This window comes from Diplotaxodon limnothrissa, linkage group LG14 (genome assembly GCF_057381915.1).
Source record: "Diplotaxodon limnothrissa isolate DT_005_m linkage group LG14, D_limnothrissa_male_GT1.1, whole genome shotgun sequence".
Classification (NCBI taxonomy): Eukaryota; Metazoa; Chordata; class Actinopteri; order Cichliformes; family Cichlidae; genus Diplotaxodon; species Diplotaxodon limnothrissa.
This window is the reverse complement of record NC_140609.1, coordinates 28,888,228-28,916,052: the sequence shown is the minus strand read 5'-3', so window position 1 is coordinate 28,916,052 and position 27,825 is coordinate 28,888,228. Positions and strand designations below refer to the sequence as shown.

The following is a 27,825-nucleotide window of genomic DNA, read 5'->3' as shown; positions in this document are numbered from 1 at the left end:
CTGACTTTACACATAAAATGTCAATTTGCAAGTCATTTATATGTCGTAAACATTTTGTGACTCAGCAAAATCTTGTAAATGGCACCAAAACCAGACTTTGCTTTCAGTGAAAAACTAAAAGTATGAAAACAAGAAAAACAAAAAGGTCAGGAAGTGTTTAGCTAGAAAGACGTGAGCTTACCAGACCTCTGTAGCCTCACCCTCTAATGGATGCATTGTAGAGAAACACCTGTTACACTGGTGCACATCTACACATTTTGTTTTAGACTGGTTTTTTTGTGTTTGCCTGTCTCTTAGAAACAAAAACATAAGTGCCAAGTATGAACCGTAGGCCAATTTAGACCTCAAAAGCATTTTTTAAGGTAACAATTAGTGGTAAAAATTTACAAAAAGGCATATCTCGTAGCAAGCAGAATTGTTTTTCCAACACTGTAGAGACCCCTAGAAATTAATTAGTTTAGATGAAAGCCATTAAAGTGTGTTCTTCGACAGCACTGCGGCCTATTGTTGCATTGTGGGTAATGTAGGTGCCATGTATTGATAAATAGCACGAAGAAAGTAATATCTCTGGTTACTAAGCATCCATTTTTAGACATTAACACTAATGAGTAAGGGTTGAAGGTAAAGTAAAGCAAAAAGATGCATATACAGTATCTTAAGTCATGTCCTCTAAATATATCCACGAAATAAGAGTTTGACGCACTGTAATCATTGATAATATATCTTTATTTTTTTTTCTTTACTCTCACTAAAATAACTCAATTAACATGTCTTAACAGAATATCCTCGTCTACATTAAGAATTTAAAAGAGCATCTTTAAATGAATAAAACATGTAAAACACCACACTGTTAAAAGTTCCCCATGAAGAGCGAAGAAACTTTCATTACGCGACCAAAGCACGATGCCGCACAAAATACACTTTCACCGAACCGCATGAGCTGACTCGCATGTACATCTCGAGCATATTTTGCCGCGGTGCGTTCGACCTTAACGAAAGAAAAGGAAAATACGAAATCAAAAATCATAGCACTCATTGTTATTTTGCAATACACAATGTGTGATAAAGAAAAAGAAGCGCAAAGTTAGAAAGCATGAGGTTATCTTCCGCTTTACCGACCCTCCCAAAAAGTGCTAATTTGGATTTTAAACAAAGATTCTGAGCAAGCTGCTTCTTACAGAAAAAAATAGATACGCTATATATCAAGAGGCTTCATGTATACCACGTTAAGACAATGTGTTTCGTACACAGTTATCCTTAAAAGTGCTTGTTGAAGTCTGAGCAGACCAGAATAAAAAACAAATGTACAGTACATTGGCCACATGTTAGATGTGTTATTTATAGAAATATACGTTTAAAATGACTGTTATTTTATACACATTCTAAACTTTAAAATCATATTCATAAAACCAGTTAATTTACCTTGTCATCCCTTGTTGTGTTGCTTAGACATTAAATAAAATCTCTTCTTTTTTAAACACATTTTCTTCTCGTCATGCGTCTTAGTGTTTACACTCTTTTCATTTAATACAAGGCCTGCATACGATTCATTTGTTGGCTTCTAGCTTCCCTGGAAGCCACTGGGAAAATATGAAACTACCACTAACGCTGGCAGTATGATCCCCAGCAGCAGCAGCCTCACTTCACACTTTTTGTAGCAGCTCCTGAAGGTTAAAATAAACACACTTTCAAAGCAACAGTCTGTTGGTCTGGCTGAGGATAAAGTGCTGTTCTCCTTTGGCCCCAATGTGGAATCAGATAAAAAAACAAAAAAAACAAAACAGTGGTCAGAATCACTCGTAGACCCCGGCTTCTGATCTCAGAGCAGCGTGATAAAAAGCCTCATGACCCAGAGCCTGGGACAACAGTCTGTGCCCGCGGGGCGACATGCAGCCCTGGCCAGGCAGATATCCTGCCACGGCTTTAACGGATCTTGTGGGTTTAGGCTTGGGTGCTGCGTAATACCCCTCCATGTGGTCATATTGTGTGGGCCTGACTTTAGTGCTCTGAGTCCTTCTGTTGGAAAAGGATCCCAGATGTTCGGGATCCATTTGGGATTTGGCGTGGTAATGGTAGTAGTGACGGTTTTCTCTGGTGCTCTGCGACCTCCCGGGTCTCCTGAGGATGCTGGGTTTCACCATACCAGAGTAGCTGTTGACAGCGTTGGTCATCATTAATCGATCCTGGTCGTGACCTCGCGTATGGCTTCTGTCGTTGTGCTCGACGGTCTTAAAGTTAGGACAGCCTCTTTCCGGGAGCGAGGGGACTTTGCGAAGCGGTGGCTGCTGAGAGGAACGCTCTTTGATGTGAATCCGCCTGGAAGGCCCCGAGTCCGCGCTTGAGCGGTGAACGCGCTGCCGCCTGGTGACCTCGGGGTCTACCGGCTGGGACCTCTGGGAAGTCGGGGATGTAAGCATAACATTTTGTCTTTCCATCTTGTCAGCGGAAAGGAGGCAGGCATTTCCAGGGTCTGACTTGCTTCTCGTGTGTGCGATGTCTCTACTTCTTGTGTCAGCAAGCGAGATGGGACTCTCGCAAGGAGACGCAGCTGGATATGTGTTTTTATGTCTGGATTTACTCTCCTGCATGACTGGTTGATATAAGAGTCTTTCAAAAACTTCTGCGTCTCTCGCCTCATAAACAACAGTGTCCCTGCTTTCTATGAAAAGCTCTCTGTTCACAGGGGGGACGCGCTGAGGAGAGTAGTTGTAGTAATCTGATTGTCCGCTTTCTCTTGTTGAACGCACGGTGTAAGACTTACTGTGTCGGATGCCGCTTTGCCGGCAGGGCTCTGCGTAATAGCGAGAGCCATCTGCAGGGTTCACATTTGAATAGGGACTGTAGTGGTAGTCAGCGTGTGTGTTCTCAAACTGCGGCCGCACAGGGTGAAGACCAGTCTGATTCAGCCTCTGATAAGGTGCTTCCTGGCCTGCTGTCTGCTCGACATAAAACATGGTGTCAGGGGGCAGGACTTCTGTCTCTGCCAACTCGTAATGACTAATCTGAGGGGCATGGAAGGAGCGAGCCCTCCGGATGGCCGGGTGCCCGACTACTCTATCGTCTGACCTCTGCCACTGGCCTTGTTGCCTGTGGCAGCCACTGATAAGGTGCTCATCTCTATGGTATCGTCTGTACTGAGGTGACAAAGGGTGCCTTAAACCTAAACTGCTGTAGCGGCCTTCAGAGGACTGCCTGTACAAGCCTTTTGGCCCAGAAAGGTGAACCGGCAGAGCATCAGGCCGAGGGCAGTGAGGTGCAGGCATTCGTGCTGCCTGAACTGGTCGGTGATGATGATGATGATGATGATGATGATAATGTTGATTACTGTAGACATCCTCAAGCATGCCGAGCGGCGTCTCCTCTTCTGGGCTGTAATGATGCGTTAAGGAGGGCTGTAATGGACGCGGAAACACCTCCTTGATGGATGCGGGCATGGAGGTCTCTGCCAGAACGGAGCGGAAATTAAAAACGTTTATCGAGTCCGGGTTGACGTATCCAGGAGAAGCCGATGGGCTCTGAGGCGAGTAGACGGGCTGAGTGGGTGTTGACACTCCAACACTCTGATAGGTGTGCTCTGTTTGCGTGACATCGCTAAGCTCTTTTTTCTCTCTGCAGTCCCTCCTCTCAGCGCTGCCTTCATCCAAGCTCCCTGACCCGAGCGGACTGACATTAGGAGTGAAATTGCACATGCTTTCCTGTCCGTCGGTGACCTGTAGCGACTCTGAGCAGAGGTGCGGAGGCAGGAAATGAAGAGGATGAGAGTAGCAGTGGGTCTCCGCAGGGCTGTGCACCGATGTTTGCCACTGGGAAGCAGGGGAGACATTAGAGCCGCTGTACTCCTGGGGATATGCTTTGAGATCAAGGACTGAGGGCCGTGGTGGTCTGTCCTGGACGTGAGATGCTTCCGGTCTGTGAAGCGGATGCACAGGGACATTGCTTCTTCTTTGGGAGCCACTGCTGGCCTTTTGGGCAGTTTCAGCCAGAGCCAGAGCCAACTTGCGTGCGGCACTCGTCAAGGGAGGGTGAGGAGGGAGAACAGAGACTGAACTCATAAGTCTATCTGTTCCTGGGGAGGGATAAGACAAACAACGCTACAGTATGACAGGACAAACAAAGCTATGGTAAGACATGATGGGACAAGACACAAAAGCTTTCATAAGAAACTAAGAAAGGCATTCTTATTTAAATAACCGCTAACTTTACAGTATAAATCAAGTATGCAATGTGAAAGAGCAATGGCACTAACCTGGATCGGACATGTTCTGTGCAGACTGAGTGAGGTCTGTCACAGCTGATGCCTGGCTCGCTGTGCTGAGTGGGCTGCAGTGTTGATAGGACGCTTTGGGCCCTTTTCCATCTGCCAGTGGAGCGTCACTGTTATCCGCTGGGGTAGAAGAAACCTTCTGAGGTGGCAGAGACATGGATGCAGACTGAACATCTGCTTGCGTCTTAAATGATTTCTTCCTGAGTTTAGGGGAGAGCTGCTTGTAGCTAACCTTCCTCACACCTTTACTGAGCACTGGACTAATGTCTGGAGACTGTAGGCAGGCCAGGTTGTTGTTGTTAGGAGAAGAGATGAGCTCTGATTCACTAGAACAACCAACATTCTTCCTCCACTTGTTTGTATCTTTACCGTGTTGTGGTCTAGGGGTTGCTGAAGGTGGGCTGCACTGAAAAGACATGGGGTCAAAGTCTAAAATAGAGATGCCTGCAGCCGGTGGAGAAAGGTCGAGGTCATCCTCCTGGTGCGGAGGTGAAATGCCTGCTGCAGTACTGACACGGTCAGCACCAGCATGACTCTCGTGTGGCGGTTTTGTTTTGCGGTCGCGTTTACTGCCGCCGTTGTGGAGGTCGTCTTTACTGACGGCAGACATGGCCTCGCTAGTTGAACGAGGTCTGAGAGGACGGTAACTTGGAGGCTCCCCTGGGATGGAATAAATTATACTCATATTATATTTATACTGATTATTTAGTAGTATGTTGTACAAAAATATTATAAACCACTGGCAGCATGTTTGAAGTGTGGAAAATAGACAATATTAAACATTAATTACCTTGTAAATTTTGCAAAGAGGTGAGAGATTCTTCACTTTTGGTAGAGCGCAAAGTGCCACTATCTCCTCTTCCCCCTGCAAACATTTGATCAAATTAATATTCCTAATAAATTAATCAGCATCTCTAATAAATACATCAATCAGTACAAGAAAGCGATAAATTAAAATGCAAAAAAAGAAGCAATAAAGATTTGGGGTACAGAAGCTGCATGTTTTCTGGCTGCGCAACAGCAGCAGTGAGCTGACCTGGCAGTGCAATGCTCTTTATCTCGTTAGGCTCACTGGGGTGTCGCTTCAGTTTACGTTTGGACACAGAATGGGATTTTCCCAGGTGGAAAAAAGAGAGCCAGTTCCCCACTGGAGACTTCTTAGCCTTAGCAGGAGGCCGCTTGCTGCTGCAACACAGAAACGCATCATTTTCAATACTGGCGCTTGTTTCTAAAAGTACAAGAAGAAGAAATAACTGCTGTGAACAAAAACAAGACATTAGTAGTTACTATTTTTTCATTATATGATGTGATTAATTATCTAGTCTACAACCAGAGTGTTAGCGATGACTCACGATCAATCACAAATTGCATGATATTGTGAAGTATGAGAAGAGAGTGAAAGGTTTTCTTATCATTGGCTGTATTACACAAACGTATTAGAATTCAAATCCATTCAAAACTCAAAGAGGATCCTGCCACAGCCATAAACAGCATGATCATCATGTCATAGAGTGGACCGGATTAGCACAATGATGATAGGAAACCCCCGACCAGTAATACGAGCACTGACTCAGCGATTATGACCAATAGGAGCATGTTCATCACCATCTAACAGGATACACGTGGCAAAGTGAAAGTTCGAACTCTCCTGTCATTTGTTTTTTCAGCTTTTTTCATGTTGTTCAAGCATGTTTATTATCATGGAGGATCTCATGTTAATGACTTGAATGACTAAATTGTTTGAACTGATTCTTCAGCCCATCAGGAGCAAGAATTTGTAAGTGGTGTGCATGAAGGTCACACTGTGAAAATGGAAAAACCTTGTAAGTGACCTTATCCACACATTTCTTTTTTTATGTGTTACAATTTGTATTCAGCCAAATTGTTGTAAAACTTGAGTGAAGACCCATTACGTCATCATCGTTAAGTGCGATTAAACTGTGACCAATACTGTAAACGGACTGACAGATGACGGATGCCTCATCATGGCTCATCAGTCATCTGATTGGACTAAAAAAAATAAAAAAATAAAAAAAGAGAGAAAATGCAAAATTTCCAAAAGTGAACTTGACATTTTCAGATACTTGTTTTGGCCGATTATTCATCTCATGGCATCTAATTAAAGAATAATTTAGTTATAAAGTTTGCAGCTTTGCTTTGTAAATGACTTTTAATTAAGTGCCAAATATGCTGCTCATCCATTAACTGTTATCAATAAACAGATCAGATCGGGTGTGACAACACGTGAGTCGCGGTTCGAGAAGCAGAAGGATTCCTTCACATATATCACAGAAGGCGGCCATATACCAACCTCTCTATCGGAAGCTCGATGACTGTGTGGAACTTGCCGAGGAGAGCTCCTGGTCCCTCTCCGACCTCGATGTAGTCACTGTGGGTGAGGCAGGGGGTGGTGGCCGGGGAGCTCAGATGTACCTGTGTGCGAGCCTGAGCTTCCTCTATAGACAGTAACTTAGTGGATGGGGAGCAGACCATCAGGGACTTTGGTCTGGATAAGGTGTTGTTACCTAAAGTTGAAATGTTCAGTGTGTTAGAGATGCATACAGGGTATATAATGTATACAAGAACTTTTATAATCCTTGACTGGGAAACAGTTTAAAAAAAAACACTTACCAGTCCTTTCCCTTATGATCGAATTAAGTTTGGGGCTGAAGAGAGCCTCAGTATTATTGAGGATGAATTCCACCACCACCGACTGGATACGCACCTCCATGAACGCGGCCGTGCCGCTAAAGCAGGCCGACTCGATCTGTCTGGACCTGAAACACAGCAAAGCACAGCGCAACCCATTTCACAGCTCTGTACCACTGAGACATGCCCCAGTTCACCGTCACAGAAAGGCTAGAATGAAACAGCAAAGCTAATGCTGTGACGCTATGATAGTCACCTGAGGAGGTTAGGTGCCCAGACGATAGCTAAGTTTTTTGTGTGCATGTTAGTGATGGAGCTGAAGGTGGCGAGTTGGGAGAGGTGCCTCATGAGGAACTCCAGTGTCCTGCAGAGAAAAAAAGTAAATTTTTAATCTAAGCTTTTTTCTTTTTAGACTTTAAAATTGACAACTTTAGCTTATTGTATCTGCTCAAACCCAACACAGTTATCCTTCCTATTACCAATAAAAAGATTTGAAACTGGTAGGATCAGTTTTTCAAATCTCAAGCTAAATAAAATAACTTTCAATTGCTGTGTTTGGTGAATATGAGAGACATTTTTGTAACTGAGATATCGGCTTGTGTAGGAAAACGGGATCTCACGGCTTCCACAAACCAAATCAGGCTCTCAGCAGGGTCCGACATGCTGTTTACAAAATCCCATTTCTACTTCAGACCACCAGGGTGCAGCAGCAGCGAGCTTGAAAGCTGACCTGTAATGTGGAGGAGGCAGCTGCTGGATGACATTGTGGATTTTGACCAGCCTCTCCTCATCTGTGGCTGCAGACACAGCCTCCTGTAAAAAGACAGAGGATAAAGCGCGCATGACTTCGAGACCGTTAATCACAGCCGAGGGAGTTTCCTCAACATCCCCGCTCTCGTTTTCCCCCTCTTTTTTTAAATATTCAAAGCAGCCACTGTTTTGTCTCGCTTAATCTGCTATTCGGGTTTTAACATGCACAACCCCCGCTGTTCCTAGAAAGCTCAGCGTGATGCACTGACCCCATTTTGAGCAGCACTTCAAAATGAGCAGAAATTTTGAAATGATTTCCTCTGTTCTTTTGTCAACACTGAATAACTAGAAATAGGTTCCTCGCAGCTTTTTTGCCCTACTTGTAATACTTGACACTGTTGCAATACCAGCTTCCTTTCTGATATCTATTCCCAGTGTAAACCCGTGCTGTGGTCCTTACCGAGAATCTGTCGTAGAGCTGGTAGGTGAGAAGAGGGTTGGGCAGCTCCCTGAAGTACAGTTTGCAGAGAGAGCCCACTGAGTGGATATCCTGTGTGTAGACGTCTCTGCTCAGGTCTGGGACCTGTTCAGAGTCAAACTCATGCCTACATGGAGACCAAAATAAAGAGAAAGCAGAACAGTGTGGGAGTCATCCTACTGCCCATCTGTCAATATATGAGAAAAACAAACAACAAAAACAGGACTATAAGCTCCTTTTGAGGCAGAAATCATTCATTTACCACATGATAATTATTATTACTATTTCAGTGTCTTTGTTTAAAAAAAAACTTCATTCTTGCATCTAATGCAGGAAATCTATTAATAAACTTGCTGATTATTATCAGAAAATCGTCGACTGCTTTTTTATCTCCTGTGTTTTCATAAATGTTGAAAGACTATTTCATGTGGTGTCAGTCAGTTTTAAGTGAGAAAAGACGTTTTGATTGGCTGTCAAACACCATCAGGTTCTGTGCCTAATTTATGTACTGATGGGGGATTGTTTCACAAATTCCTCCTGGCAAGCATAAAATAGATGAGAAGACCATTACAGCCGTTCAGAGCTGCACAGCTTGAAACAAATTGTGTTTGATGGATTCCAAGAGAAGCAGCTCAAAAAGAAAATAATATTTAATGAATCTCAGTATATTTCCAATTACTTATCATAATTCAGTCACCAAAAAAGCTTTTGAAAGAAAAAAGAAAATAAGCAAAAAGAAGAAGAAAAAAGACACTGAAACCCCAGAGGGAACTCAGACTAGAGGGAATATTTTAGAAGGTAGATGCCAGTTTTGGAATTTGGTCCTTCCTGGGAATCCTCAGGAATTGTTTAGGGTTATATATCGATTTTGCAGCATGTGCGAAACAGGCACAAACCTCAGTTTCTGAATGTTGGAAGAGATCCCTGAGAGCCTGTAGATCCCATCCACCACTCCATGTTTCTCTATGAAGTCTGCACAACTCTTAACAACCTGGGGCACTGCAATAGACAAAAGATGGTCAGCGACATGCTTCATTCCTTTAGGATATCTGAAGTTGTCTATGCATTACCACATAAGAATAAAAAACCCCAAAACTCATTGTTCCTCTGATTAACAAATGGACTCTCCTCTCAAGCAGCCTGCCGTAGATCTTACAGAGGAGGCTGAAGAGTGTGATCCCCATGAAGCTGGAACACATTCTCCGGTCCACCTTCTTAAAAAGAGAAACCACTACCACAGTCTGCCAGTCCAGAGACATTGTCCTCAAGTTCAGTGCTTTGCTGCAAAAGCATGCCCACTAACACAGCCCTGAAACATCCGGTTACTTAAGAAATTCGAGAAGAATCTCATCCACCCCAGGAGCCTGGCCATCAGTGATGGGCAAGTCTTCCCCCTGGTCCCCAGTCTCTGATTCTTCTGTGGAAGCCGTGCTACTGGGATCTAACTATTCCAGTGCACTACACTTACTGTAGACAATGTGAGTAGAGCCCTGCTCTCCCCTCCTGGAAAACCTGATGGTTTGCCACAATTGCCCCAAAGTCTACTAAAAGTTTTGCACCATGGTCTCAATAAACTCCTTTTTTGCTTCAGCTACAGCACAGCTGCACTCCATACAGCCTGCTGGTAGAAATGAGCTTCCCCCAGAGGGTCCATTGGATGAGTTAGGGAGGTGGTTGGGGAGAGGGAGGCCTGAACATATTTGCTTAGACAGCTGGCCCTGTGACCAATGACTCAGATAAGTGACAGAAAATGGCGGATGTAACAATAAAACATCCGTTTTGTCTTGATTCGGTGTACTGTGCATCTCTACATGTTATTACAAGCCAAGACTTTTACTAACCACTGCAGTCTGTTTACTGGGTTGGCCATCACTGACCACGGGCAGGTAACAGTGGTAAACGTCCAGCTTATCTCCGCATCATTCTCTGTTTCAACTCCAATAGTCACATTTAAATAGCTGCTTTTTTAGTGTGTTTTTGTGATAATCTGCTATTTTCGCACCGTAGACATGGATTACTTTGCAGTAAAGACTCAAACACGCTTATAGCTAGTGTCAAATTGAAAGTCGTCATTAAAAATATCCTTTCTTCAGGTGTTTTATAAGTTGGAGGTTTTCTATATCACGTTGCTTGTGTTACATTTTGCACACATTTTTGATGCCTCGATCGGTTCTTTCAAAAGCAATTTTTGAATGGGACGCCCTGACAAAAATCAATCATACCACGAAGTACTGCATGTGCAGCCAAAGCCCGAAAACCTGGATCGTATTTCTCTGTACCACAGCATGGCTCGTTGTGCTATGCAACAATTAAAAACATTTCACTGAGTCAATGTGTTGCAGTGGATAACAGGCTCATTCATCACTGTAAATACAAGGTACTGTGATTTATCTTGAGCGAATCCAAAACACACAGTCCTGAGGCTGTTAAGACTCTTGAGTGAAGTGTTTACGCAGCATTTAAACATACATCACCCACCTTCAACAGGGAAAAACACTGTAATACAACTGGATTTTTTCCTATTTCAGCTGTTTTCTATGAATCATTACTCACTGGCTGAAGTGTTCCCACGAGGAAAGGTTACAAGTAGGCATCGCTTCATTGTAAGGAGTCACAACACAGGTGAAATTACATTATCCAGCGTGAAGAACAGATTTTACTACAATATTTAGCAAGAAATGTATGAAATTAAAATAATACACATGATGAAAGTCACATGAGTATTGTCTACCTATTGACCCGAAGGCCTAAAAACCCAAAATACACAAAGCAGTTTTGGCAAATCTACAAAAATCTATAGAGCCACAGATTCACGAGGTAATCCCTGCTTTGGGATTAGTTCTTACCTTCCAGCAGTTTACACTGAAATGTGAACAGCCAGCAGGTAAAAATGATTCACTGTAAAATGAGAAATAAAAATCCATTTTACCCTCATGTCCTGAGTTGTGGAGATGTTCCCCCAGGTCACAGCCAAACACACGCTCTCGGAGGATGCCGCGCTGCCTGAGCTTCTGCGGCGGCGGTCGAGACTTCATAAAAGACCTCAGGAACGTTACCAGCTTTCCATGCTTCTTACACACTGATTAAGATGAAACACACAACCAACATACATATAACAGGCGAGTGAAATCAATCTGACTCATATCCTGGAAGCAAGTCTTAAATAAATCATCACGCACCGACACACACACACACACACTGAAAAGTACCTGGCTTTGGCACTGAGCTTTGAACACTGGGGGGAATCTTGTCATTTATCAGCTCAACACAGTCACAGGGGAAGAAACCAACCTGGAAGAAGAGAGAAGAGAGACTGAGAGGACTAAAGGGGAGAGACAGAAACTGTGATACGCTTGAATGTTAAAAGGACCAGAGGGGGTGTTTTATGCTGGAGCAGACTGTTATACGGCGAGGGTGCAGAAATAGGTCAGGAAGCATGAGACGCTGCCTCAGACGCTAAATCCTCAGCTATCAGCTGCAATAGTGTGGCTGTCATTGTTTGTGACAAACAGACACAAAACCTGTGAGTCTGTCTCGTTGCGTCTAGATCCTCATTGCAAAACGTGCTCCTGTTGGCAGCAACTACTTCTACTCTAGCAGGGACAACAACACATTTGATTACTTTGGTAAGGCATCCTGGAGTTGCAGGCCAAACCTATTATTAAATATATCCACAGACTTTGTATGGACATTGTAAATGGTTCATTTATTTCAAAGCATCAAATTTTTAAAAACATTTTCTGCTCTCCCATCTCCAATTTGCATAAAAATGTTGTGCGTCCAAAGTCTGAGGATATAACGATTGCTGTGAAATTTAGGCTTCATATGCTAATTACTTTGTATACATTGTATTCCTGGTTTGTTGAGCCACTCCCAGCGTGTTTTTCGTTCACACTTTGAAATCTGAAACTATATTTGAATATGAATATCTCATAAAGTATCCACAATAAAATGCCTGAAATGTTTTTATACATCAAACACAGCAAAATAATTAACAGTTATAAGAAAGGGATTAATAATTAACTTTCCTGTCATAAGTGTCGCGAGGCCAAATTGCCGTTTCCTCATGCCGAGATCGGTATCTCCAAGACCTTAACTCCCCATTCCAACAGTAAGTCTAAAGCCACAACTGCTGCAGGAAAGCAAGGACACACGCTAACTGCCAGAATATATATGAAAATGCTACATTGTTGCATTTTTAATGTCTCTCTGACTATATTTTAAACTTAATCTGGATTATCAGACTGCTCCGGGGCAGTAGGACTCGAAAATTAAAATACACAAAACATATTTTAAAAACATTATTTGCTTAGTTATAACTAGAGTACCATTTAGAAACTATTCAGATCTTTTTGGATCAGACACAAAATGTTTTTGAAACCAGAGAAAGTCGAGCAGAAGACCCATGATGATAGAATGACTCAAAAATATTAAAAGGTAAAACAGAACAGGGATGCAAAGTGGGACACCTCTGGTTCTCTTTAATTAAATTCAAGGTATTACCTGTTTTTACCTGTATTATTATACAGTAGAAAGAGGACATTTGTGCATTTATTATACCTGAAATCCATGTTTCCCTCGCCACCAGCCTGTGTCTTCTTTAGGCGGCATGTCGATGACTGAAACAATGTCCCCCACCTGGATCACAAAGCGTGTGATGATGAGTCTGATCACAGGTGAGTCCATTAAAAAGGAATCATGATGGAATCAGAAATCTGCATATGCTAAACACTCGGTCAAATAAAATCTAGCTAAAGAAGAAAAAACAAGTTAAACAAATGGGAGTGTGTTTCTCATAGATGTTTTATAATAGCTGGTACCTCAAAGGTTAGCTCGTCTGTGGCCTGGGCTGTGTACCGCTTGGTGACGTGGGCAGCGGCGATGGCGGGGACATTGATTGAAGCTTCTTCAGACACCAGCAGATGGTTCCCCTTGTTGTCGATCTAAAAATAAAAAGTGTTACAACAGAGACGTGTTAGCCCAGTTTTTCTTAAGCACAGGAAGCAGGGAACGGGAGCTCTGTCGCTGCAGTAAAAGTGACAGAGACAGGAAGCAGAAGAGAGGGAAAAAAATATTTTCTTTTTACCTCCAACTTGACTTAATATCAGTCGTTCCCTGTTAAAGCAGAGCCTGAACAATGCACAGCATGTAGCATAAGCTATTAAACTATTAAAGCATGTTTATAACCCCTCAATGTCCAAAATCGTCATTAAGGCTACAGGGGAGGGCATCAAATGTAATCTTTATAGGCGAATGAGCTACAGGAGACGCACTACTTCACAAAATACACTGACAACCGCAAGTTCTTTCATGCTTGTGTTGATATGATCTTGGAGCTCTGGTTTCTCTCACCATCAGAAATGTGGAGGGTTAATGCTACCAGTCTTGCCCAGGACACTCTAAATTCTGTTGTGCTATTGTGCTAATTCTTGATTAAAATAAAAAACTTACGTTTTTCTGCAACAAAAGCAAAGTGTCAGAACAAAAATCACCAAAAAGATAGTCAGATACCTCCATCCATGTTAATACCGGACCACAGTTGATCTTATTGTCAGCGATGTTAGAGAAGCGGGACAGGTAGGTTGCCAACATTGTGGCTACTGACTGGAAGGAAGCACATGATCAAGATTTGTAAAACACAAACTGTCTGTAACATTAAACAGATAACTTCAGGCAAATCTGTGATCTTATACGTTATGGACATAGATACCTCATCGGTGTCCTTCAGCGTGTCGTATCGCGGCAGCTCAGTGAGCTGGGAGTAACGACGGTCGTATATACACAAGTGCAGATGCTTGTCCAGCACCCGGAAGTCTTCATAAGACCTCTTCACCAGCCAGTTTCGACCCTGAGAGGACGAACAAATGATAAATGGAAATGGAAAGAAATATACGACATCGTGCGATCTAATCTCGTTCACAAAAGTAGCAAGTGATGTTACCTGGCAAGTGATCTGGACCAGAAAGACCAGCTCCTTGGAGTCCAGCCCAGCCTTTGGTCCTTCACTCTGCCCCTCTGCAAAGGCCAGCTACAGAGAGACAAAGAAGCTAACGCTGAGAAGGCTGTCGTGCTAAATAATTGATCAGTTTAATACAACAACCTCTCTGTATATGACCTGGTATACAAGGAGAACTTCATGTAAGGACCCATTTCTGCATGAAATAGTAAAACCACTTTTACGCTGAACAGTGGAGTGAAAAAGTGTGATGAAAATCAAGCACCAAGGCACTGTGGGCAAATAATGCATTAATATAGGAGGATGTGAAGATTTTGTAAAAAAGGAATTCCGACAAATGATCTTTAAATGTGACTGACAGCCTTCGTGGTTAAGTTATTTGGCGGATAAGGAGGATATATATCATCTGCCAGCAGCACTTCACTATAAATCCTGCAGTATGAAATGTATAATAGATCAGCTGTTAGGATTTCAGAACTTGGAGGTGGTGTAGATTTAAAGAATATTTCTTTTTCTCTTCCTCCTCACTAATTTTTAATATGCCCCAAAACTGAAACGATCAAAGCTTCACTGTAGTTTGGGAATTTGTTGATAGACATTACTGTAGCAGCGACTTCAAAGGCCTCGAAGCCAAGGGAAGTTCTGGTTATTTATATCTGTTAGCAACTCATCCAGATACACTGTTATACAACACGCAGCGACCCAGTTACTGCTCAGCAGTAATACAGCAAACCACAGTGACAACGAACGCAGTCTGAGAAATTTGTATCTAAATAATTCATGATGGAAGAGCTCTTGTACACTGTGAGAATCTGAAATACTAGTCCCGACCAAACAGCTAAATTAGGTACGGACGGGTCAACGAGCCAAAGAGATTATGATGAGAAGGATTATGGACTGAATCACAGACAAAAAAGTAGGTTTCAATTTAAAAGATTTGAATAAAAATAAAACAGCAAAAATCTCAAAGTTTTCACCGAAGGCATGCTTGAGCATCACTTCTTCCGTGACGCTCACACCTCAGAGGCTCCTCTCTTCAAACTAGAGCATGCTAATGCACAAGCGTGACATTATTTCCTCACGAATATCAACCATCAGAAGCTCAGATGAATATATAGTCAACGCATGGTTATGTTACCTGCCACTAAGGCATCTCACATATTCCCCGCAGCTGGAGGAGGTGGCTCTCTCTTTGTGTGCAGCCGCAGTCCTGGACCTCAGCAAGCTCCTCCAACAAGCCAAATCTTAGCTCAGAGCAGCGGCTCAAACGCAGCTCGCCTATTTGCCGTCCCCTGCCGTTTTACCCAAAAAGCTCATTTCCAGTGCTTTGGATCATCGCGCGCTCATGCTCTGTTCTAAAAGCAGAATATATGAAAAGAGGATGCTCCCAACTGTGTGTGTGTGTGTATGTGTGTATATATGTGTGTGTGTGTGCGTTACCCCCCTTCCTGCATCCCTTTTTCGATCTCTTCCCCCTCCTCCCTCTCCTGCGCTCGGTCTCCATCACCCTCCTCCTCTCGCTCTCCCTCGGTCTCTCTCTCTCTCTCTCTTAACCCTCTTTCCTTTCTCCGGCAACAAAAGGGGGTTTGCCAGTAAAATGGGCTCAGCCGGCACACACAGATACACAAGCTCATCCATCATACAAAGGCACAAGACACAAAGATGACCCTTTGTCATTTCAAAACAATTCTCCTTCACTGCGCTCTCAAGGCGAGACTGCAGCTAATCTGGAGAGGGATCAATCAGGCAGGCTGCAGACAGAGGCAGTCTGCTGTCCTTGTGCTATTCTGCAATCATGATATATGAGACTTGATCAGCACCTGGCTGCTGCACTATGTGGATGAAGAGACATGAGAAATGCATCACGGGACAAAGACTAATCTCTCAGATTAAGTCGAGGATTCATCACGTTGCATTGTGGCGTGCAATACACCCCACAGCAATGTCTCCACACACCCAAATTTCTATTTCAGCTTGACTCTGCCTTTTGTCTCCTTGTGGTGCTTTCCAAGGTCACTGGAACTGTGCTGCTTCCACTTCCCTCCACGCTGCTGATGCATCCATCACAATCATGGCAACCACAAGAGGATGCGCAACAGAGTCAGAGCATCCAAGAATCGAAGTCCCGTCCAGCCTGTTACACTGTAGCTGACTAATACTAGATGTAGGGATTCAGCCTTAAAGTATGTGTGCATACATGCATACACTGCTCTGGCAGCCTAAAGCTGACACTGGCAGCCTGTAGTTGGAGCAGCCTGTATCAGAGGTGACTGACGCACTCTGCTGGCAAGCAACCTGCACTACACCGAGGTTAACCAGGCGACTAACAATCACTTCCACACATGGATGAGCAGCCACTAAGGCTTCACTGCTTCTTATTATCACTGCAGTGAACAAAGTCTTTCTTAAACCTAGAAAATTATCTATATGTCCAAATAATTTATTACGTGGTTAAAGGAAAGGAATCCCAATCACTGACTTCAGAGGCCTGTGTTATGAAGCCGGATTTAAGGTTTAGTCTGTGCTTTTAGGTTAACTCTTCCCCTGCATCAACTATAACTGCAGCCACACTCACACACGTAACATGTGATTTATCAGACTGAGATTTTAAATTTGTCTCATACAAAATCCTACAATTCCTGGATAGAATAGACTATTTGCTCTATTGTGACATTTAAGGAGAAAGAAGGATAGAGCAGTAACTGTCCAGGAAAGGCAAACAAGGTTATCGATTCAGCTGCCACGCTGCGTTTAAAGAATGATTCCTTTCTGGAGCAATTCACTAAAACGGCCACTGAACTCGAGCCAAAGACACAATTACTAAACATAGAAACTCTGCTGCTGAAGTCACGGTGTAAGTATTTTCAGGTCTCACCTGAACATTGCCAAAATCAACTGTCTCATAGTGGAAATGGGCACACTCTGCCAATCTGGGAAAGTGACCTCTGGGAAAAGTCAGCCTGAAAAACAAAAACAAAAAAATATAGCAAACGCAGCAACTTATCAGTATTTAAAACACTGAAAAAGAGAAGAGCAAAGTTTATTGGCATAAAAGAAGAAGAAGAAGAAGGGTGAGGTTAGGTCTGCACATGATAACAGACTCACTTATCTGTCTGTGTCACACCCGTCATTTTATAGGTCCTCATTTCAGTGGCCTGAATAAGAGGCCTGGTTTACTGCCTATAATAGCAGCAACACTGTCTCCAGGAACACCTACTTCTTCATGTTCTTGACCTTCATGCTGGCTGTGCTGACGCAGGAACGCAGGATGGGCTCAGCCGGGTGCTCTGTGATGTCATCGCTCCTTGCCTGCCAAACGGAGACAGCATCCTTCGATAAATGTCAGTCAGTCACGGGACAGCTGATGGAGAACCATTTGCAGTGACCACAGTAATGATGTCGATCACATGAAAGAGTGAAGGTGCTACAACTGAAGTGCTACACACTAAAGGAGTGACTCTAAGCAGTACAATAAGTTTTATGCTACAGCATAGTATGCAAGGCTAATATGTTATATTACTATATGCTGTGGTGTATTGCATTCTTTGCTATCCTATAACTGTGTTATCATATATGTGTTCATGTTTTGTTGAAATGTCATTTACACTAATATTAGCAATTCCTGTAAGCATTAGGCCTTTTCTTTCCATGGATTCTGTTACTGTACTACGTTGCTATTGTGCTCCATAGAGCTAGAAAGCCATGCACATGAATGGACAGATATATATTCTAGTACATAATGAACAAATACTGCTTTATCTGACTTGTTATCAAGTCAGATGTTATCAAGTTCATTACTTTGAACCAAAAATGTACTTTATTCAGCATATTTCATACCACCATGATGTCAACAACTCAGAAAACTGGTGCAGCAAACTTGCTCACTTTGAGGCAGAGTTCATTGGAATTTTTCCAGTTAGAAATCAAGTTTTCAATAGTGAACGCATGAATGCAGTATAAGCTGTAATCTTGTTCTTCTTTAAGCTGTTCCCTTTAGGGGTCGACACAGCAGATCATCCCTAGCATCCTCTTCTGTCACACCAACCCTCTGCATGCCCTCCTTCACTACATCCATGAATCTTCTCTGCAGTCTTCCTCTTTTCCTCCTGTCTGGCAGCTCTATAATCCACTTTCTTTGTCTAATATATCCACCATCTCTCCTCTGCACATGTCCAAACTATTTCAGCCTTGCCTCTCTAACTTTGAGCCGTCCCTGTGATGTACTCATTTCTAATCCTGCCAACTCTGCAACCTCCACCTTGGCCTCCTGACTTTAGGTAAGTGCCACCGTCTCCAAACATGTATTATAGCAGGTTTCTCTACCACTGAGCAAACTTCCCCTAACACTCTTGCCACTATCCTTCCGTCACACTTGTCTCCACCCACTCCACGTGTACATAGCTTGAAAATCAAAATGCAAACTTGGAATTTTTTTTTTTTTTTTTAAAATACAGTATACATTAAAAAAAAAAATGCACACGTCATGTGACCACTTTGCCTAATAATCCCTCAGGAGGTAACCATGAGACAACGGGTATCTGGTGCCAGGACTTCCTGTTTTTTGTAGTCGTTATTGTTTAAGAATGTAGATACATTTTTAAAAAGCAAATAAGAAATAATAATCATACAGTCAGTAGTTTTTTGTTTTTTTTTTAAATTGCATTTTAAAATGCATCTATGTTCGGTTAATCAAACAGGAAGTATTGGCACAAGATACATGCTGTCCCACGGTAATGACACTACCCCACAGCCACCCACCTTTGCTCTTCACAGGACTGTTTCCCTGCTTGCAGTCTAACATTGACCAGATGTAAATGGTTAATACTGCTTTAAGCAGAAACCAGAACGCTTCCAGGAACAAGAATCTAGCAAGTCCCTTGCTAACAGATTCTGCATATTCATGTGCAGATATCAGAGTTAAGAGAGATTAATATGGATAGAGAGAGATAGAAACAGACAGATGGTAATTAACAAACAAAATTCACCAATTTTACATCTTAAAATCCCCCTTCAGATAGATAAAGAAGACAAACAGAGAGAAAAGATGACATCATGTGTCTGTGGCATGACACCGTCATCACACCTTTACCTCAGCTGCTATCAAGCATGTCATCTCAGTCTCTGGTGAGATATCCTTAAATGCAAATTTACATAACAGCTGACTTTCACATGTCCGCCATATGACCTCGGTGACAAGATGCTGTGAATAACCTCCAGAACCAGTGCAGCCTCATGGAAGAAGGGAGACATCCATCTCTGCTGGTGTTTATGTGTTTTCTTGTATAAGTGATGAGTCAGAGGCGTGTGTGTGCGCGTGTGTGTGTGTGTGTGTGTGTGTGTGTGTGTGTGTGTGTGTGTGTGTGTGTGTGTGTGTGTGTGTGTGTGTACCATGACAGTGGATGTCTCCTGTGGTTGTTTCTCCTCTAGAGGATTACTGTTAGTGGCTTGAGGTAAGGCATCGTCTTTGTCCAGCTCGGTAGACGGTAACACGTCACTACAGGAAGACACAGGCCAGGAATTTAAATAAAAGAGAGATAACATGTCACAGTATCAACTGCTGTGCCACGGAGACTTTAAAATAAGGCTTGTCACTTTTTTTTTTAAAATACACCAGAGGGAGCAAGTGAGGAGGAATTCATAAAGTGTGGCTTGGTCTCAAATCCTGACATTGCAACAGCATGGCCCAGAAAACATGTTGTACAAGCACTGCAAGGTTTAAATTGCATCACATATGATAACTGGGAAATATGTGAAAATACTAGTTTAATCCAATCAGGTCAAGGTGGAAACATATGTTGCACAAATGTCCGTGATCCAGATTAATCTGAAAGCAAAACAAAACAAACTGTAGCACATTTGGGGTCTGTTGGATGCCCTTAGGAAAGCCAAGGTTGACTATTCAGTGAGCCATAAAGACAATTCACCCACAAGGGACTGCTTCACAAAACCGTCACTTGAAATGTGACTCAGTGTATTGAAGAGGGCAGGGTGAGGTTCCATTCAGCTCAACTTTTATGAGCAACAAAGCCAGGAGAGAGACAGAGCACGGTTTTGTCAGCGTAATTCAGCATGATGAGATCAGGACTCCAGGCCAGGAACACAGACACACAGTGTAATTTATGTGATCCACAGGGATACAGTGAATTGCATAAGAGAAGAAGAGATATGGTAAAGTCTGGACATGATGAAGCTTGAAACAGAGACAGTCTGTCTGTCTCTCTCTCTGGGGACAGGGTCATGTTTTAGCCTTAACGCTGTCCTGCTCTTACTTTCCTTCATGCAGCATCTCAAATGCAAAAACGCATGTAAATGAGCACACAAGCACATGATAGTTAGAGCTACGCACGCACACGTCTGTCTCCACACATTTTTATGTTTTTACATGATTCACATCAGCTGACATGATGTGAGAAAAAAAACAGAGCAACTCACCTCTCAAGGACGTCACTACTTCCTGGTTCTCCCTCGGGTCCTGAGGCAGCATTCTCAATCACCGCGGCAACCACGCATCCAGCCTCCATGATGCTGCTTTTCTGCAACTGTCCGCTGTAGAGAAACGTGAGTGGGAGGAGAGGGAGGGAGACAAAGCCAGAGTGGGTGGGTGAGCGTAAGAGTAGAGCATGGGAGAAGGAGTCCGATCCTATGAAGCCGCCAGACGTTAACACACTTGAGGCTGCAGCGTGCGCGACTCTCAAGGCTACAATTCACATAGCCCAGACTGTAATCTGCGATGACATCATGCTACAGTGCCAGGAGCTGCTTCAGGGATATAAAGAATGTCAGACGGCACATTCATGAGAGGATTTCATGAGAATATCAGCTTCTTTTCTTTCTTCCTTTTTTTTTTTTTATCATTTTTGCACTGACAGGAGTTAGCTGGAGAAAACATCCACCTTCAAGAAAATGTCAAGGCTGTCATGGCAGTTTCAGTATGAGCCCCGGGATAAAATTAGTTCACTTAGCATCATTATCTTTGCTCATAGATATCCACTCACTGGCTATTTTGTTTGGTGCAACTGTTAAGCTGCTAGTAAATGCAAATATCTTATCAGCTAATCACATGGCAACAACTCAATAAATTTTGGCACGTAGAAATGTTCAGAACAACCTGCTTAAGTTTAAACTGAGCATCCAAATTGTTAATAGAGATGATTCAAATCACTTTGAATATGGCATTGTTGTTGGTGGTCTGAGTATTTCAGAAACTGCTGATCCACTGGGATTTTCCAACAAAATCATCTGTAAGGTTTACAGAGATGGTCCATAACTGAGAAAATGTACAGTGAGCACAGTACTCTGGTTAAAAATGACTTCGTACATCAGAGGAGAATGGCCAAAATAGTTCACACTGATGGGAAGGTAATAGTAACTCAAATAATCAATCATTACAACCAAGCTATGTACAAAAGCATCTCTGAATGGACAACATGTTGAACCTTGAAGCAGATGGGCTACAGCTGCTGAAAACCACGCCAGGTGTGACTCCAGTCACCTAAGAACAGGAAACTGAGGCTAGTGTCATAAAGGTGTGGGAGGTTTTTCCTGACAGACTTGGGGCTCCTTAGTGTTAACTGGCATGATTAGAAATGCTACAGCTTACATGAATATTGTTGCTGACCATGTCCATCCATTTGTGACCACAGTGTACTGATCCTCTGATTGCTGATTCCTTTAAAATGACAATGAGTATACTGCACAATCAAATAGAGCATCTATGGTGGAATGGGACGTTCACATCATGGATGTGCAGCCAACAAATTTGCAGCAACTGTGTAATGCTATCGTCTTAATATGGACTTCATCCATTATCTACTTCTAGTTATCTAGGGGCAGGGATAGCTCAGTAGGTAGAGCGGTGGCCCCATGATCGGAAGGTCGGGGGGTCGATTCCTCTGAACAGCCACCCTGAGGTACCCCTGAGCAAGGTACCGTCCCTACACACTGCTCCCCGGGCGCCCAATGGCTACCCACTGCTTCACTGAGTGAATGGGTTAAATGCAGAGAGGAATTTCCCCACGGGGATCAATAAAGAACACTTTCTTCTTTCTTTCTTATCCCTATCAAAGCACCACCTCACATTGGGAGGTCATAGAGTATACCCTGTACTGACCTTCACTCTGTTGCAAGTCACAGACAACTAAATAAGGTTCATACTGGTGCTGTCCAGGTGCAATTTTGGTCTGGGGTTATTTCTTATGTGCTCGGCTTGGCTCCAAGTCACGGTCTGTAGCCTATCCCAGTTACCACAGGGCGAGAAGGGGGGTACACCCTGGACAGGTCGCCAGGCTGTCGGAGGACCAACACAGGAAACAGACGACCATTCATGCTCACATTCAATCCTACAGGCAACTTAGAATAACCAGTTAACCTAATCCCACCAACTGTATGTCTTTGGACTGTGGGAGGAAGCTGGAGTACCAGGAGAGAACCCACACAGACATGAGGAGAACATGCCAACTTCACACTCCAAAACTCAAATTTAAAAAGTTTTAAGTGTAAGAATGCGTAAGAATCATCATATTTGGAAAGGCTCATACCAATATGGCCCTGATCTATCTTACTGTCTAATGGAATCCAGTATCACTACTGACCTCCTTATGTACTGTAAACAAACAGAAGAAATGCCCTGATTAAGCAAACTCGGCACCACAATCTTCCCATAACTAGCTTCTAACCAATGTGGGTGTGCATTGTGAAACAGTGCATGTTAAAAGGGCGTGTGGGTGGAAAAAACAAGCCTCTTTTCACACCTCTGAGGTTCATCTCCAGCACTAAAAATCCCTCCATTTAACTCTAAGGCAGTTTTACCATCCCTAAGCAGCTCTGCTAATCAGCACAGAAATGTTTGGATTAACAAGTAGATTCGTCAGCCCCAACTAACTGCTGCTGTAGTAGCAGTTTCCCACCAGCCCCTCTGGCCCAGAGCCTCACTGAGTTGCTGTTGACGGCCTTCTACAAAGCCTCCTGACTCAGCAGAATGTGAGCAGGCAGACAGGAATATGGGCCAGATCAGACTCCAATTCATCCACATCTCATACTGCATCTCCTCTCTAATAGACACTGTAACCTTGCCAAAGGAGAGCCAACGTACTATACAAGCAAGCAGCAAACTAATTTATTGTTTAGAAGTGTTGCATCAAGCACTGCTTCATAAGGGTCACCGGAGGGAATGTTTTTTGGAAAGTCATATAGAAGTGAAGACAGTATGCTGCCAATTAATGTGGCTCTAGAGGCACATGTAATAAAATTAGTGCCTCTATTTACAGCTTAAAAATCTAGGTTAACACAAAAAGATCCAAGCATTATCTCTTCATTGTTTACAATATTTCCTTTATCGTGCATTCCATGATTTAAAAAAAAAAGTGTGCTACATGGTACAATACCTGACCTTGCTGATGGCACCGCATAAGACAGTGAATCAAGCATAGGAACATGCTGTACTGCACACTGCAGAGGAGGCAGGCTAGCTGTGTGCTTTAAAGCTGCCTGACAGAAACAGAAGCCTGACAACTTGTGGGGGATGAGCTGAAGATAGCCGACAGCAACATATGATTGAGGGCTATACCAAACACCTCTCAGCATCATGAAAATCACAACACATGGAGGAAAAAACAGGAGGACTATTTTGGAATTGCCCCAAATAGCTTGAGCTATAAAAAGATAAAGCTGTCACATCTGTAAAAAAAAGTCATTACTCTAGTTGATCTTGGCAATGAAACAGGTAGCACATATTGATGCAGCCGTACAGGTGAGAAAAACACCATCCCGCCAAACCAGGCATCAAACCCATGTAACTAAAACTGCAGAGCTGCTGTACGTCAAGCAGAAATCATCTTTCCACCACATCTCCATCAGTCATTTTCAATGTGTTAAGCAAACCTAATCCAGATGTACAAATAAAGAAACCCTCTACCTGTCACTTAAAAAAAAGAAAAAAAGTAGTGCTGCTCTGATGTCAGGAGACTGCAACAGAGAGTGTAAAAGGATGTCACCCCGGTATCTGATGGCCTAGATGGCATTTTAAGGAAAAACAGGGCAGCCTACACAGTCGTGCACACTTTTTATGAAACTGCTATCAGCATGTGTGCTGACAAGAAGAATGACTGCCTGTATATTTGTAGCTACAAACACACAGCAGATGTGTCTAAGTGAGTCACAGATACTTTATCACATATGAGAGGAGGCAGGAAGGCAAGCCAAGGAAGGAAGGAAGCTAAGAAGAAGGAGAGGGAATATGAAAATGTCTTTTTACCTTTCTCTGTAAAAATTGAATTTAACTGACACATATTAATGCAAAAATCGCTCCCATTCTGTGGACCTACAGTAAACAGTGTAATATGACCTAATCACACCTTCATTATGGAATTAGCAGAAGTCTAATGAAAGAGCAAAAAGAGTAACAATAAGGCTGCATTGTAATTATCACTGCTAGCTTGCAGAATGTTTGATTTTTACTTTTTAAATTTGATCCCTTACTGGCCAGATGATAAAACACACATTGTTGGAAGTTGCCTAAATAAATACTTCTGGCTACATGATAAGTGTAAATCTGCTACACTCTGTCCTGCTGTTTTCACCACATTTGGGTGTCTGTATTTCAGTGTTAGCTGGGCTGTGTGAAGCAGGTTTGCAGGCCTGTTGTGGTTAGAATGAGCCAAAATAGTAAAGATGGCAGGTCAGAAACCCAAAATGAGCTAGAAAAAAGCTGAAATTATCCGAGAAGCTGAGGTACACAACAAAGTGTGATGATAATCATAGATGGGGAGGAGGAGTCACCATGACACCACCCACTCATCTGTGAGCGGAGCATTTTGCCCGTCAACATCAGGGTCCTTTAAAACTACATTTCACATGTGAGGGGTGAATCCGAATAAGGAGAGAGGGCACGGCACACTCATAAACTTGTGTCTTTAAATCACATGACAGCCAATCAGATACTCTGCTTTATAAACTATTTACTTTACATGGAACTATGATTACCAAAATGAACTTCGTGTTGGATTCAATAAGACTTGGAACTGGTGACTGGGACAATAAATATATTCGCAAAGTGTTTACTGAGGTCATGAATGGAAAAACAAGATGACTATATCATAGTTGCCAATAGTTGCTATTAGAAAGAAAGCAGGTTTAAGGCCCTTGAGCACTGGTTCTACTTTTCAGACCCAAATACGATGCCCATTTCTTATATACGGTCTATAGTGATAACTGTCTCTGGGTATGTGACCCTTTCACATACACATGGCCATGGTATCTGTGAAGTTTATTAAATACCGACTGTATCAGCTTAAACTGCACTTTTAATAAAATTCTTTTATTTTTTCTGCAGAACCCCCCAAAAGGCAAGTGGCTGGCCGATGGAGGAAACTTGATTTCATGCTCTCATTCTGAGCTCTGGATTGCAGTCAACACAGGCAAGAGACGCAGAGGAGAAAGCCCTGTGGTTACCATGGTAACCGCTCTCCCGTCCATCGTGACTTGATGCTCCTCCAGACTGAGGATGAGGTAAGCACAAGGAGGCAAATGATGCCTCAGAGGAACCTTTGGCCAGAAGCTCCGACACATCACCAGAAAGTCTATTTGTTGCTTCTCTGCACGGCAGGACTGAGACAGCAGGTGAGGCACTGCTCTCTGATAATGCCGTTTAAAAAAAATAATAAAAAATCAACTGTAGTTACTGAAGCTTGGGCTCAAATCACTTCATAGAGGGAGGAGGAGGAGATGGTGGTGGCGAGCGGTCATTTGATCTTATAATCTCCTTGAAATCAAACCACAGTGAGATTAAATTTAGCTCGGCCTTTGCCCCGCAACCTCCAGAGTTACAGTGATCCCCGGTGCCAGGCAGAGAGCGGGGTGACCAGCAGGGCGATTAAGTTGTATGCAACAGAGCCAAATATTTAATCAACAAGCTGATCTGTCACTCTGGATGACAGTCTAACCCTTACAGTAAGATGAAGGTCTTTCCAGTATAAGCACGAGTGTTTACTTTGTCTAAAAAAAAGACATTTTACCATTTTACTGTGTAAGACAAAAAAAGAAAAAATGCAGGAATGCCAGAGGACAAGATCCCAGCTCCCTTTACAATCTAGTGCAATCTAATACAGCAATCCCTGCAACAGCTACAAACTTTGTAAAGCTCATGTTCAGCTGTCAGGGAGGTTTTGACTCAGCTCTGTGGAAATGCATTTATAAGGCTGTACTGTACAGTCGACTGGACCACATTACACAAAATACACATTACCATAGAATATGACTAATGCAATTATTACAGCGAGCCCACACACTCCAACACACATTTCTAAATAATATTTTCTACGATGAATCGTTTGTTTTACGACATCTCCAATGCATTTATCTCCTAACGCCAAATACAGTGTCTGTAAATAGCACGTTTTGTCCTACAGACATTACAAACATAATTGTTCCCGAGTGACAAACTGGACCCAGTGGATTCTGGGAGTTGTGTAAAATGTCATCAACTGGATAAAAATATAGTTCATTAGTACAGAATGTCAAATAGCTCAAAGTCTTTACTGGTGCATCTGCAGTCTTAAAAACAAAGCCATTTAAAATGTATATATATGATTACTCAAATGTTGTTAACATATTTCAGTTAACTGAGGGATTGATGGACTAACCATTCACTCAAAAATCTGCCTGTTTCTGTGTTTGACTAATGTAATTACATGTGATTTTGTTACATAAGTATAATGTAAAATTTTACATTTAATTGAATCTGGGCAAATGAAATTCACTTGATTGGTATACATTACATTTAACACATTAACAGTTCATTTAATATATTTCAGTAGCATCTCACTCAGAACTGTTGCTTTATGTTTGTTTCTACTCTACAGCTATTTTATACTCAAGCCTCCACCACACTTGCCATATCTTACATAATGAACACAGCCTCACAAATTACAATACAATTCTTAGCTTTCAAACACTAAAGATCTTTCTAACTAATAAATAAACACATGGCAGAAATTCGAATACAGGAAGTGCAGGTGTCACAACACTTATTGCAGGGCAAGTGTTGCACTGTTGCAGTAACACGGGTCTTGGTTACACTGTGTCCACGCACTGCACAACAGTGATTCACAGACACACACCAGCAACGAAATCCTCTTGACAGACAAAGTCAGTTTTAATTCCCTGTGATGCAATCATGCGCATATTGCAGTCCCGTAAACCGACTCCTGGGATCCACTGGGAAAACTTTACAGCCTGTGTACTCTGACCTGTTGGGCCTGACAGATCAGCGGTCAGCTGCGTGCGTAACACACGCGCACACATAAACACACGATCATTAGTCAACTCTAATGTAAAGAATCACATCAGCTTGGTTGGGGGGGGGGGTGTAAAATACGCGCGATGGTCACACCTTCGGCGGTTGACAGCACATTAAACCCGGTGTGGTTATGTCTGCACAGCCAGTTACGATCCCTGCTCAAACAGCAGCCTACCTGTAACTGTACCCGCTGCTCCACTCTGCTGCCTCCTCTATGCTGCACAGCGCAGGGCTCCTCGACGAGGAAACATGTTGTCAGCATCGCACTGCAGAAATGCGCGGCTCGGACTCACACTCGGGCTACGGCTGATCATCTGAGGTAGACGTTTTGCGGAGAAAACCGTTGACCGGGTGCGGCATCGCTGAGGCAGTGTGGGAGTCTTTCCGGGAGCCGCGACCGGACTGACTGAAAGGCTGGGAAATCTGCACACTCG

The 27,825-nt window shown here is 42.9% G+C and overlaps 1 protein-coding gene across 1 annotated transcript; it reads right to left on the bottom strand.

Annotated features, from left to right (window-relative positions):
* Positions 1–748: 748 nt before the first annotated feature.
* arhgap32a (Rho GTPase activating protein 32a) lies at positions 749–27,825 on the bottom strand. The gene is made up of 22 exons (XM_085370611.1): positions 27,567–27,825; positions 20,530–20,643; positions 19,486–19,591; positions 17,315–17,406; positions 16,973–17,057; positions 14,083–14,169; positions 13,852–13,989; positions 13,653–13,745; positions 12,962–13,084; positions 12,702–12,779; positions 11,351–11,432; positions 11,071–11,220; positions 9,038–9,140; positions 8,124–8,268; positions 7,644–7,726; positions 7,170–7,277; positions 6,896–7,041; positions 6,576–6,789; positions 5,301–5,449; positions 5,055–5,129; positions 4,247–4,924; positions 749–4,066 (listed from the first exon to the last, which is right to left on the bottom strand). The coding sequence occupies exons 2-22, from the start codon at positions 20,616–20,618 to the stop codon at positions 1,794–1,796; spliced, it is 5,097 nt and encodes a 1,698-aa protein (XP_085226737.1). The 5' UTR covers positions 20,619–20,643; positions 27,567–27,825; the 3' UTR covers positions 749–1,793.